The sequence below is a fragment of the Geotrypetes seraphini genome, chromosome 15 (assembly GCF_902459505.1).
Source record: "Geotrypetes seraphini chromosome 15, aGeoSer1.1, whole genome shotgun sequence".
NCBI lineage: Eukaryota > Metazoa > Chordata > Amphibia > Gymnophiona > Dermophiidae > Geotrypetes > Geotrypetes seraphini.
This window is the reverse complement of record NC_047098.1, coordinates 70701047-70715259: the sequence shown is the minus strand read 5'-3', so window position 1 is coordinate 70715259 and position 14213 is coordinate 70701047. Positions and strand designations below refer to the sequence as shown.

General features: G+C 48.0%; 1 protein-coding gene across 2 annotated transcripts in view; it reads left to right on the top strand.

Moving 5' to 3' along the window:
* Positions 1 to 14213, top strand: part of LOC117348933 (NADPH--cytochrome P450 reductase) — a 154590-nt gene that overhangs the window by 15318 nt on the left and 125059 nt on the right. Inside the window, exons 1-2 of one of the 2 annotated variants that reach the window (XM_033921603.1) lie at positions 6071 to 6227; positions 13105 to 13306. In XM_033921603.1, coding sequence (XP_033777494.1) covers positions 13113 to 13306 — 194 coding nt within the window. In that variant the 5' untranslated portion in view covers positions 6071 to 6227; positions 13105 to 13112. Of the gene's footprint in view, positions 1 to 6070; positions 6228 to 13104; positions 13307 to 14213 lie in introns of those variants that run through there. The other variant, XM_033921602.1, reaches the window with a different exon arrangement.

The following is a 14213-nucleotide window of genomic DNA, read 5'->3' as shown; positions in this document are numbered from 1 at the left end:
CGACGCTCGGGAGATGAGGAGGCCGATGATGTGGCACTCACCTCAATAGGAGCAGAGCGTTTACGTGGGCGCCTTGAGGCCGGCAGGACTGGGCTCACTGCAGGATCGGCTGGAGGGCGCTCCAGGGAAGAGGATAGCTTCTTAGCCGGCTTACCTGAGGGATGCGACACCGGAGGAAGGTCAGGCGGTGTGGAAAGAGTCGGCGCCGATTTAGAGGGGGCAGCCGACGTCGGAGTGGATGTCGAGGGGTCCATCTCGGCACTGAAGAGAAGTTTTTGCTGGATTTGCCGGTTTCTCAAGGTGCGCTTTTTGAGAGAAGCGCAGCGGGTGCAAGATAAAGCGTTATGATCCGGACCCAGGCACTGAAGACACCAATTGTGGGGGGTCGGTCAACGAGATGGGACGTGCACACCGCTGACACTTCTTGAATCCCAGCTGCGGGGGCATGAAGGTGAACACGGCCTCCGCTAAATCGAAGGCGGAGGCTTTGATTGTGCCAACAGGCCCCGCCGGGGCAAGACAAAAAGAAACAAAAAAAAAAATAAAGATTTTTTTTTTTTTTTAAATATTAAGAGAAAAACAAAAAGAAAACGAGGAAAGTTAACTTTCACAAAAAACGCTTGAGCGGGAAGGCAAGAGGAAAAAGTTCAACAACCGTTGAGAAAAACGCATCTTCTTAGCTCCGCGGAAATTAAGAAACTGGGGACCGCGTGCCTCCGTCGGGTGGGAAGGCACTCACGCATGCGCGGTGCGGCCTACTCCAGTAGGCTCAACCTTCTAATGTGTATGTAAACTTGTAACATGTTCTGGGCTCTTCTGGGAGGATGGGCTACAAATTTGACTCAATAAATAAATAAGAAGAGAAAGAGAAAAGAGAGTGAGCAAATTGTTGAACCATTGGGGGGGGGGAGATGGACACATGGGAGGGCAGGAGTGAAGAGATCTGGGATAAGATGCTAGGAGATGGAGAGAAAGGGAGATATATATAGCCTGACCAGTGGAGAGAGGAAGGGGTATTTTGAAAGTGGTGAGTCATTTGGATGAGGTCAAAAGGGAGATGATGAGTGAGAGAACAGTGAGTATAGTGGTAGAAATGTGGTAATGGGGAGTAGATTAGGGTTACCAGATTTTACATATGTAATATCCAGATCCATAGACTCGCCCTCACACCTGCCCAGTTCCACCTATCCCTGTCCCGTTATGCCCACACCACATCCCAGCCTCATCCCCAGCCCCCACCCCCATGCACGAATGCCCCTCCCGACACAATTTGCTTTTCAAAACTCGGACAAAGTGCTGGGTTTTGAAAAGTCATCTGGACATGCTCTCTAAAAAGAGGACTTATCTAGATAAATCCGGATGGCTGGTAACCCTAGAGTAGATAGAAGGAAATAGGAGGCTGGGAAAGGAGTGAAATAGGAAATGGGAGAGCTATGGACTGAGGCTTAGATTCTCAAAACTTTAACGTTGTCACTAAACTGTTTGGGATTTGTGCTGCGGTTCAAAATTCAAATGCCCATGGTTTAGAAGCATTGGTGAGCTGACCGTGATTTGTGTTACAATATGGATGGTGATTCATATCTTCGTGTTCTCCAAGTTGTCCTGAAGAGAAGATGGGTTTTGCGACCAACTGCTACAGCCACGTCTGTCGTGCACATATGATATAAGTATATTTTATGCTCAAACAAGGCATGTGCTGATTATGATGTGTTGTTTTCCTGGGACATGTGCACATTCACGCCTCTTTCCTTGTATATTCTGCGAATGTGCCCAGTGGCGTACCTAGGATATATGACACCTGGGGCCCATCATTTTTTGACACCCCCCCATCTATATGAAAAATATGATTTTTAGTAACAATCCACATATCGCACAAGAGTGTACCTAGGAAAAGGCAGCATTACAGCATCTTAAACACTGCAGTGAGCACTAGAACACCAACACATATACAGTGGTGCCTCACACAACGAACTTAATTGGTTCCAGGAGCAAGTTTGTTATGCGAAACGTTCGTTATGTGAAACGCGTTTTCCCATAAGAATACATGTAAAAAAAAATAATTCGTTCTGCAGCATAAAATATGCTAAGATGACATAAAAAAAGATAAATTTTTGGTTATTATTTTTATTTAGATACATCTAAAAACATAATTGTTTTTTAAAACAACACACATTTTTTAAATTTAAAGACAGACTAAGTAGAGTCTAATTTTACAGTGAGAGAGGGCAGAGTCTCAGCGGCAAAAACTGGGACTTAACTGTTCATTTTTTTTTTTCTACCGTGTTTCCCCGATGATAAGGCAGGGCCATCAAATAAGACAGCCCCCCCTTTTTAGAAAAAAATGTAAAATAAGGCACCCCCCCGCAAATAAGCCACCCACCGATACCTGCGCTTACCCGAATCGGGTGGTACGGTGGGTGACTCCGTGTGGTCCCTGGCACCCCCGACACGATCGGGGCAAGAGGGAGCTCAAGCCCTCTTGCCCCCCCGACTCCCCGACACGATCGGGGCAAGAGGGAGCCCAAGCCCTCTTGCCCCCCGACTCCCCGACACGATCGGGGCAAGAGGGAGCCCAAGCCCTCTTGCCCCCCCGACTCCCCGACACGATCGGGGCAAGAGGGAGCCCAAGCCCTCTTGCCCCCCCCCGACTCCCCGACACGATCGGGGCAAGAGGGAGCCCAAGCCCTCTTGCCCCCCGACTCCCCGACACGATCGGGGCAAGAGGGAGCCCAAGCCCTCTTGCCCCCCCGACTCCCCGACACGATCGGGGCAAGAGGGAGCCCAAGCCCTCTTGCCCCGCCGATTCCCCAACTCCCCGACAATATCGGGCCAGGAGGGAGCCCAAGTCCTCCTGGCCACGGCGACCCCCTAACCCCACCCTGCACTACATTACGGGCAGGAGGGATCCCAGGCCCTCCTGCCCTCGACGCAAACCCCCCCTCCCCCCAACGACCGCCCCCCCCCAAGAACCTCCGACCGCCCCCCCAGCCGACCCGCGACCCCCCTGGCCGACCCCCACGACACCCCCAACCCCCTTCCCCGTACCTTTCTGTAGTTGGCCGGACAGACGGGAGCCAAACCCGCCTGTCCGGCAGGCAGCCAACGACGGAATGAGGCCGGATTGGCCCATCCGTCCCAAAGCTCCGCCTACTGGTGGGGCCTAAGGCGCCTGGGCCAATCAGAATAGGCCCGGGAGCCTTAGGTCCCTCCTGGGGGCAGGGCCTGAGGCACATGGTCGGGTTGGGCCCATGTGCCTCAGGCCCCGCCCCCAGGAGGGACCTAAGGCTCCCGGGCCTATTCTGATTGGCCCAGGCGCCTTAGGCCCCACCAGTAGGCGGAGCTTTGGGACGGATGGGCCAATCCGGCCTCATTCCGTCGTTGGCTGCCTGCCGGACAGGCGGGTTTGGCTCCCGTCTGTCCGGCCAACTACAGAAAGGTACGGGGAAGGGGGTTGGGGGTGTCGTGGGGGTCGGCCAGGGGGGTCGCGGGTCGGCTGGGGGGCGGTCGGAGGTTCTTGGGGGGGGCGGTCGTTGGGGGGAGGGGGGGTTTGCGTCGAGGGCAGGAGGGCCTGGGATCCCTCCTGCCCGTAATGTAGTGCAGGGTGGGGTTAGGGGGTCGCCGTGGCCAGGAGGACTTGGGCTCCCTCCTGGCCCGATCGTGTCGGGGAGTCGGGGGGGCAAGAGGGCTTGGGCTCCCTCTTGCCCCGATCGTGTCGGGGAGTCGGGGGGGCAAGAGGGCTTGAGCTCCCTCTTGCCCCGATCGTGTCGGGGAGTCGGGGGGGCAAGAGGGCTTGGGCTCCCTCTTGCCCCGATCGTGTCGGGGAGTCGGGGGGGCAAGAGGGCTTGAGCTCCCTCTTGCCCCGATCGTGTCGGGGAGTCGGGGGGGCAAGAGGGCTTGGGCTCCCTCTTGCCCCGATCGTGTCGGGGAGTCGGGGGGGGCAAGAGGGAGCCAGGCGGAGAGAGGGCAGTTAAGGATGCAGCTCGGGCGACTTCGTTGTGTGAAACGAAGTTCGTTGTACGAATCAAGACATAAAGTTCGTTGTGCGCAGCGTTCGCTGTGCGAGGCGTCCGTTATGCGAGGCACCACTGTATTATAAAACTAAACAAGCCAGATCCCGCACAGTCAATTGATCCTGCAGTCAATGCCAACTGAAAACTATATCCTTTTCATACACACAGAACAGAGATACACCCTCGCCCAATATGGAATAATCACAAACTAAAAATAGAAAAATGTAGACAAAAGTTAAACTGAACTGCCAAGAAACCAGACTCTGCATACAATGCAACACCACAACACTACAAAAACAGTGACACATGTCCCCTAATACTGTGCAAAATATAAAGACAGTAGATGTAAATTTGAAAAAACTGATACATAACAATCACCGCTTTACAAATTAACAAATAAAAATAAAACAAATAATGAGAAATAAGAAAATACCATTTTATTGGACTAATCCATTTTTCAATTAGCTTTCAGAGGCCAAATCTTTCTTCAGAACAGTACAGTATACTGCTGTTATGGAAGGGGTTTAGTCCAAAAAATTGCCTTATTTCCATTTCCTATTTATAAACTTTTATCAATACAGTTACAATACTACTTGATTCTAAGTAAAGCAACAAAAAATCTCTCTACCTTTTGTCGTTTCTGCTTTAATCATCTTCTCTTTGCTCTCTTCTTTCTATACAGCGTTTGTCCTCTCTCCCTTCCATGCAACATCTGCTCTCTCTTTGCCCCTTCCACCCAGCTTCTGCTCTCTCTCTCTCTCTGCCCCTTCCATCTACTATCCACCCTCTGTCTCTTCCATATGACATCTTCCCTCTTTCTATGTCCCTTCAATAAGCTGTATATCCGGGGTCCCTTCTCTCCTTTGCACGATTCATTTCAGCTTCACCCTGTCTCCATTTTTCTGTCTCCACCCCCTCCCTTATGCTTTGCCATCTCTCTCTTTCTCTTCTCCTTTCCTTCCTTCCCACTCCACACCATTGTTTGGTATCTCTATCTCCTTCCCTTCCCTCCCCCATGCCATGGCATCTGTTCCTCCCCCTCCATGGTCTGGTATCTCCTTTCCCTCCCTCCCATGGACTTAGCATCTCTGGTTCCTCTCCTTTTGTCTTCCTTCTCCCTCCTTCCCTCTCTCTCTCCCCAATTGGGTGCTGGAGCAGCAGCATTTCTCTCCCCCTTCCCTGTGCAGTAACAACATTTCTCTTCCCTACCCAGCATTTCTGGCCGATTCCCCTGCTCAAAGCCATGATTGTCTATGTCGGAAGCCTTCTCTCTAACATCAGAGGGGATGCGGACGCCTACGGCTTTGAGCAGGGGAGTCGGCCAGAAGCTGAACAACACCGGAGTGAGCACTAGAGAGTTGCTGGGAACAGAAATCCCACCCATCCCCGCAAGGAATTACCTCCATCCCCGCAAAAAGCAGCAATTACTTCTGACAGGATCATCAATTCCACAGTTTCTTTTCTGTTTTCCTTGTGGAATCTCTTTGGTGGAACCCTTTTTTTGTTTTCTGTTCAGGTAATTCACTTATAAACCTCCTCTTTTACTAAGGCTGACGTGTCCATTATATTATATGGACAAACCCTGCTTCCAAAGCCTTCCATCCCCGTGGGAGTCCCGTGGGTTAGGGGGGATTCCCGCAGGACCCCCGCGATCCCCATTCCCATGCAGACCTCTAGTGAGCACTCGCGGACACCCCCGTTTATGGCTGCTGCTACTGGTTAAGGAAAGCAACAGCGGCAGAATAGGGAGGGAGGGTGGCCGGCTGTGCACCGTTGCAGGTGCCTATCACTATCACCAGCGACTCAACGCATGTAAATTTAGCGAATCTTTGCTGTTGTCCGCCGACCTGAGTGATTTGTGGAAAGTTCTGGTCAGTGGACCTGAGGAGGTTGGGAAATGTTCATTTTGAGGGAGGTGCCGCCTGTGTTCCAAATTAAGTATTGGGATTTACCGTTCAGCTTTGCTATTCCTATTGGGAACCGGGTAGGCCGCCGCAAGACTCACCTCGCCACAGGCGAAGGCAGCGCCCGACCGTTAGCAGCTGCTGCTGCTGCTGCTGCACGTGCAGCGCGACTCCACGCATGCGCCCGAGTGCGCGGCTGGAGGCGAGGTACCCTGTTCTCGTGCAGCATCGCGCGCTCCAGCTGTCTAGTTCCTGTTTCCGGCTAGGGCAGAGGACGAGACGCCGGAGAAGGGAAGCGGCGGCATCGGGCTCGGTGAGTTCAGTCTCCAAACGAGCCTTGCAATGGGCTCGAGCTCTTTCTCAGTCTTCGTCTGCATTTTGTCCGTAGTTGTCACCCGGCCACTGGCTATTCTTAGAAACAAAAGAGGTTAATCGGGGAGACCTACAGTTGAGATAGGAAAGCACCAGGAAGGGATCGTGAATCTCCTCTGGACTGTGATGACTATTTGAATGGGATTCTTTTCTGACTTGTACTCATTATACTCCAGGGGATGAGGCTGTCTGCAATGAAATGCCCAAACTTCCATTTGCCATAGCTAGGGGTTCAATCCCAACCCGGGACACGCTCCACCCTCTTAGCCTGACAGCTAGCAAACGTATCTAAGTACAATTTCTGCAAGCAATCTGTGCAGCAGTTGCTCTGCTTCTATTCGGTTTGGTGCTTTCAGTACCTCGAGACCCCTTCTGGGGGTCCCCTGTCGGAGGAAAGGACACAGATCTGCTGAGCCAGCCTGCTGTGTTCCACCTTTCTTTAACTCAGGGTTCCTTCCTCTGGGAGTTTGCTTGCCTGCTGACCTTGTCAAGGATTTCAAGCTCAGTCTGTGTGCATCTGGAGCAAAACCCCTGGGTTTCAAGGCTCATGCTGCTTTTTCCCGCCCCCGACTGCGTGGCAAGGATCCTTGGGGACGGAGGTCACAGTCAATGTTCGGCCGACTGGCAGTCCGAAGATCTTTATGTCTGGTCATTTGGAGCACTTTCTGAGGCAGAAAAATCCTTCTCTCCATTCTGACACTGCGGAAAGTGCTGACAGGCTGGTGCAGAAACATTGAGTAACCCTCCATTATTTCCTATGAAAACTTCAGGGGTGGATTATTAAAATCATTTAAAACCATTTTTCACAGTTTCTGAGGGTAGGGTTCAGACCCTATGCACTATTTTTTATTTTCAGAATTTTTGGTGTTAATTCGTTGCAGCGGCTATCTTGGATTTAAAAAATGATCTTTCTTTTATTTCTGCCTCAAAACCCCCTCAATTTTAATACAAAACCATTTGGAATGGACTCCCCAGCCCCTATTCTGTCAAAATTGTACATTGTTTGTGCCAGATTGGTGCCAGATCCACGACCATGTACTGCATGCAGTAGCACGCTAGGGGAGGGGGGCGGGAGCTTCAGACTTTGTCTCCTCCAAGTACCCCTTGCCAGTTAGGTTCATTGAATTTGCATAAACTTGATTTGCATACACTGCCTCCATTATATGCAAATTTCTTTCATGCATATTCATTGTGGATATCTTGAAAACCTGACTGGCAAGCTTTGGTCATGGACTATTATGTGTTGTCTCCTTTTTTCCCATCCCATCCACAGCTTCTTGGTCCAATTTCAGAACAATGGGATACCCCAGGAAGGTCTTTCCGGCCTGCTAAAGCTCTGTCTAGACTTTACCCAGTGGATCCTGATTTTCAGCAGGTTTTCAACAGCCTAAGCTGGCTTCCACCATGGCACAGGTTATCCGGTACACCGCTCTCCCTAGCGATGGGGAAGCAATGCTTCAGGATTCTCAAGATTGCAGGGTGGACATTATATGAAGGAGCCTTTTGAAGTGGCATCTAGGTATGAAGGTGGCAGCCAGCACTTCCTTTACGGCATGAGCTGGTCATGCCAGTTTGTGCATTGCATCCTCTGTGGAGGTGTATGCCTGTCCTCCCACTGGTGATGGATGGTGTGGATTCTTTGGTGGATGCCATCTAGGATCTCTTACGAGTTCTTAGTAAAGTCTCTGCTTATGCAGTGTCTGTGCGCCGGACTTTTTAAATCCATCATTGGGCTGGGGACACTGCCTCAAAGGCAACTTTAAACAGACTTCCTTTCAAGGGCTAACTTCTTTTTTGTGTATGTCTGGGTGACCTCATAACCAAGATTGCTGAGCACCGCTCTGTCTCTCCCTGTGAACAAGTTTTGCCGGCCGTCGGGAGGAGATCAGAATAATTTTTGTCCTCCTGAAGGTTTCATCAGGGATCCGCAGGATCTTCCTCCCAGAGATATTCCCAGGGCTACCGCCCTTGTTACAACAGTTCTAATTCCAGGCGTTCTCAGGCCTCAGGTTCCCGAGCAGGGATGTGCCTGAAAAGCCCCCATGTTTTAGGGGTTAGGTGGAGTTTTCCTCATTTTGGAGGCTGTGGTCTAGTGGGCTGCCCCTTCCCCCTTCATCCCTACCTCATACACAGGCTGCACTGGGAAGGAGCATAAGGCCCTGATTTCTTAATTTTGTTGTAAACTGCATAGATGTTGTAACAAAGAGCGGTATATAAATACTAATTAACATAAACATTGGCCCAGACACCTAAGTCCCCTGCCATAGGATGCACCAGGAAGGGGAAGACCTGCTGGTGGGAGGGAGTGAGCATCCCTCCTGTCGTTCTTCTAAAAAAAAATTTGAGAGAAGGACGACCTACTAGACCACCAGGTGTGTGTGGTGGTGGGGAAGCTTGCTGCCAGGGGGGGAGGGGAGGGGGGGATGGCCCACCAGACTTGTGTAGTGGGATACTGTCATGGGGGAGGGAAGCTTGCTGTCGGGGGGGTGGGGGGGGCTTTTTATTTTTTAAATAAGTGCAGCTCGTGTGTGTGTTTGTGTGTGTGACGTACACACAACGGCTGTGCTCATTTAAAAAAGCCTGCAACCTTCTTCTCAACATCCAAGACATATATATAAGATCAGACCTTCCTCTGATGACTGGGACAGTATAACACAGTAAATGACAGCAGATAAAGACCTGAATGGTCCATCCAATCTGCCCAATAGGTACATGTATTACAAATTCATGATTAAGTTCAGTTGTCTTTGTTCATTGATATTTCTGGGTCATAGACCGTAGAAGTCTGCTCAGTAACGTTCTTAGGTTTCAACTACTGGAGTTGCCGTTGAAGCTTACTTCAGCCTATCTAGACCAGTGTTCTTCAACGTTTTGACACCTATGGACCGGCAGAAATAAAATAATTATTTTGTGGTCTGGCACCGGTCTGCGGACCGGCAGTTGAAGAACACTGGGCTTAGTCGTACCCATCTCCACTCAATCTCTGCCCAAGACCCCGCCCCCATAATAGTACTAATTGTAACACCATTTTTTCCATTCATTTTTCATATATACACACACAATATAATTGTATTAACAACACATAATGGTTAATCACAAAATTAAAATACACAAAGCACACTATATGCTTTTTAACATTCATTCCTACAAAAAAAACAGATAACCCCATGCAAATGCAGGACCAAAATCTAAAAGTACTAATATTTTACAAACAAATCCTAAGATGCAAGACTCTGCAAGCAGTACAACCCCAGAGGAAAAGAAACAAAATGCATTTCTTCCTGAACAGACAAATCAATCACTAAATTAAAAAAATTAAAGCATTTCCCATATCATTGTTGTCTCTCCCTCCATGTGCCTTGCCTTCTGGCCTTCCCCCCGGTGTTAGTTTCAGGCCGGTCCACGGTGCGATCAACGCAGGGTCTTCGGGCCAGCTCCCTGAGTGCTGCATTGTACAAAGCTGTAGGCAGTGGCTCCTCGCATGCCTCATCTGGAAGCCTTCCCTCTATTGTTGCGATGGAGAGAAGGCTTCTGATTCAGATGCAGGCTGCGCCTAGGAGCCTTTTCCCACGGCTTTGTGCACTGCAGCACTTAGGGAGCCAGCCCGAAGCCGCTGCGTTGATCGCACCGTGGACCGGTGGCTAAAGAACGCTGTCTTGGGCCCGATGGACGTGCCAGCCCTGTGGACCGTCAGAAAATTTCTGTGGACCGGCGGTTGAAGAACACTGATCTAGACCATTCCAAATTATTTGAGTTCCTATCAAAGCTCTCCCCAGTCCATCCTAAGCCGTTCAAGTCTGCCCGTCTACCTTAGTTATTCCAATTATACCCTTCATTTTCTGATTGGAGATCCTCTGTGTTCGTCCCAAGCTTTTTTTGAATTCTGTCACTGTGTTCTTCACCAAGCATCCATCACTTTCTCCATGAAAAAGAAACAGTATATCAAGGCAGTGGCTGTAGCCAGAAGGATGCTAGGCTGTATAGAAAGAGGCATAACCCGTAGAAGAAAAGAGGTGTTGATGCCCCTGTACAGGTCATTGATGAGGCCCCACTTGGAGTATTGTGTTCAATTTTAGAGACTGTCTCTAATGAAGGATATAAGATGACTTGAAGTGGTCAAGCAAAAGCCGGACCACAGTGCGATCAGTTTAGTAGGAGGTTTGAGCCAAAAGATGTACAAGGAGAGACTAGAAGATCTGAATATGTATACTTTGAGGACAGGGGAAATATGATACAGATGTTTAAATACTTAAAAGGTATTAATATATAACCAAATCTTTTCCGGGGAAAGGAAAATGGTAAAACTAGAGGGCATAAATTGAGGTTGCGGGGTGGTAGACTTAGGAATAATATTAGGAAGTTCTGCACCTTCAGATCCTCAGACACTATCACTGCAAGGTCCCTCTCCCCTTCAGTGCATATTAGCCTCTCACCTCCCAGTTCATGGCTACCTCAGATTTCTACTCCCTAAATGCATCAATCTACGGTTCTTTGTATTGAATTTTAGTTGCCAGACCTTTGACCATTCTTCAACTTTTGCAGATCCTTTTACATGTTTTCCACTCCTGCCTTTGTTATAAATCTTGGTATCATTTGCAAAAAGGCAAACCTTACCTTCTAACCCTTCGGCAATGTCACTCACAAATATATTGGACAGAATTGGGCCCCAGCACTGATCCCTGAGGCACTCCACTACTCGCCCTTCCTTCCACCAAGCAAATTCCATTAACCACCAGGTACTGATCAGAAAGTAAGGCAACGACAACTCAGACCTGTTGGCAACAAATGTGGCACAACAAGGTTAGGGATCACTCGGCAATTATAGAGGATCGCTCGGAGTGATCATTTTAATATTGATGACCTGGTTGTACTACATTTGCATGGCAGTATCGGAGACTGCTAGAAAACTTGGAAAAGAGAACGGTAAGCTGTTTTAATAATCCACTGCTAAACTGGCTGGAACCGGTTTAGCGAGCACATTTTATTTTTGAGGATCTTCCCCTCTGTGCCAGGGTTCAAATCCCAGCCATTGTGTCTACAGATTGTACCCTCCCACTTCTGCTCTGTGATTTCTAAGCTTGAGCTGCAAAGTGCAGGAAGTAGGGTAGGGGTGAAGGGCCACTACTCAGAGGAGGAGGGTCATGAGTGATGTTCCGCAGGGCTCGGTGCTCGGGCCGCTGCTATTTAATATATTCATAAATGATCTAGAAACAGGGACGAAGTGTGAGATAATAAAATTCATGGACGACACCAAACTATTTAGTGGAGCTCAGACTAAGGAGGACTGCAAAGAATTACAAAGGGACTTGAACAAACTAGGAGAATGGGCGACGAGATGCCAGATGAAGTTCAACGTTGAGAAATGTAAAGCATTGCATGTGGGAAGCAGAAACCCGAGGTACAACTATATGATGGGAGGGATGTTATTGAATGAGAGTACCCAAGAAAGGGACTTTGGGGTAATGGTGGACATGACAATGAAGCCGACGGCACAGTGCGCAGCGGCCCCTAAGAAGGCAAATAGAATGCTAGGCATAATCAAGAAGGGTATTACAACCAGAACGAAAGAAGTTATCCTGTCGTTGTATTGGGCGATGGTGCGTCCACATATGGAGTATTGCGTCCAATATTGGTCGCCGTACCTTAAGAAGGATATGGCGTTACTCGAAAGGGTTCAAAGGAGAGCGACATGTCTGATAAAAGGGATGGAAAACCTTTCATACGCTGAGAGATTGGAGAAACTGGGTCTCTTTTCCCTGGAGAAGAGGAGACTTAGAGGAGATATAATAGAAACTTACAAGATCATGAAGGGCATAGAGAGAGTAGAGAAGGACCGATTCTTCAAACTTTCAAAGAATAAAAGAACAAGAGGGTATTCGGAAAAGTTGAAAGGGGACAGATTCAAAACAAATGCCAGGAAGTTCTTCTTTACCCAACGTGTAGTGGACACCTGGAATGCGCTTCCAGAGGACGTAATAGGGCAGAGCACGGTACTGGAGTTTAAGAAAGGATTGGACAACTTCCTGCTGGAAAAGGGGATAGAGTGGTATAGATAGAGGATTACTGCACAGGTCCTGGACCTGTTGGGCTGCCGCGTGCTCGGACTGCTGGGCACAATGGACCTCGGGTCTGACCCAGCAGAGGCATTGCCTATGTTCTTATGTTATGTTCTGTGGGACAGTGAGCTTGAACTGTTGCTCTATTCAGCTCAAACTAGAGGAGCCAATGCAGAAAGCTAGGTGTACATAGGCGCAGAAGGCAGTGCAGAAAATAGGTGATTTTAAAGCATGCACGACGTGAGAAACTTAATGCCAAGTCTGAGGCAGTGTAGAGGGCATAATTCCAATTTTTTTTTTTTTAACTCTTAACATAAGTGCTTGCAAAGACAAAATATTTTTTTTCAAGGATAACCATGTGCAGAACAACATGGCAGTTTAATCAGAACTTAGACTAGAGTTGATAAAACTTTTATTTTGTTTTCTAAGAACTGTTGCATAACCGGACACATTCATTTCTGCTCAAGGCCCTTCTCGTTATTCTTGGCCCTCTCGAATGTTAAGTTCTGATGGCAGCACTGTGTCAGCCCAGCTGTCAGGGTTTTTTTTCTCATCACTTTAAATCATTTCTCTCGGCTGTGTACAAAACGTTCCTCCGAACTTGAAACCAAATTTTGTACTTGGCAGCATGGAATACCATTTAGTGGACTCCAACAATGCATCTTTCCTCCAAAGTTCTTTTAATTCTCTAATACCAGGATGCACAGAAACCCAGCAGATGCAGTCTATTAATGTACAGTATTTCTCTGCTTTTGTTTCTAGTATCTCCAATGAACATGGAGGACTCTGGCATGGATCCAACCATCTCCCCATCAGAGAACAGCAGCAGTACCGAGGAAGAGGCTTTGTTCAGCATGGCTGATATGTTCCTCTTCTCTCTCATAATTGGCCTGGTCACTTACTGGGTTTTTTTTCGCAAGAAGAAGGAAGAGATCCCGGAATTCCCCAAAATCCTGCCAACCACGTAAGTGCTGATTTCTCACTTGATGCAAGTACTAGTTCACTGATGCCTAGGAAAATTGAAGTGGCTTCATGAAGAGTCACAAGGGTGGTGTTCTGGTTTAAGAGTCGCGTTCATTCCTAACCCATTTGAAGAAATTGCCCCCGAGTGAATGCTATAGCCACATCCTTATAGCTTTTAAGCAAGTATGTGTGTTTAGAACACCCTATATTTTTACTAGCTACATTTCTTGTTGGGGACAATTTCTCCAAATGGGTTATTTTTGCATATACCCTGGCTTAGGAGTGAGGTTCATTCCTGTTATGATATGTGGAGTATGATCTTGGTCTCTCAAGTTTACTGCTAACGCAAGGCATAGTACTTGTATTGTACCAAAGAGTGTTTCTTTCTGGAGTTCATAAGTTGTAATATGTATAGGCAACTTATCCAGTTGCATTAGGAAATTCTTTTTAATCAAATCTGTGGCACCCAATACAATGGAAAATATTTCTGTATCTTTCTGCCACATTTTCTTTAGTTTTGGACTGCATTTCTTGGTACTTGAGGTTTTTCCTCTCTCCAGACAATTCCCCAAATATCTCTATAATCAATATCGTTCTGGTGTTACCACTAAATTGGTTTTTCTGGCATCTACCTTTTTATTACATTACATTAGTGATTTCTATTCCGCTTGTGCCTTGCGGTTCTAAGCGGATTACAAATTAGAAGATATCTGGACATTACCGAGAGAATAATATAACAATGATTCATGTACATTAATTACATGATACAGTTGAGAATTACAACTTAGAAGATATCTGGATTTTTCCGATGGAATTACATAGTAAAGATTCAAATACTTACAGGATACAGTGGAGAATAATAATTTATTCGGGTAACAGAAGAAGAGTACCTAACATTGAAGGAAGAA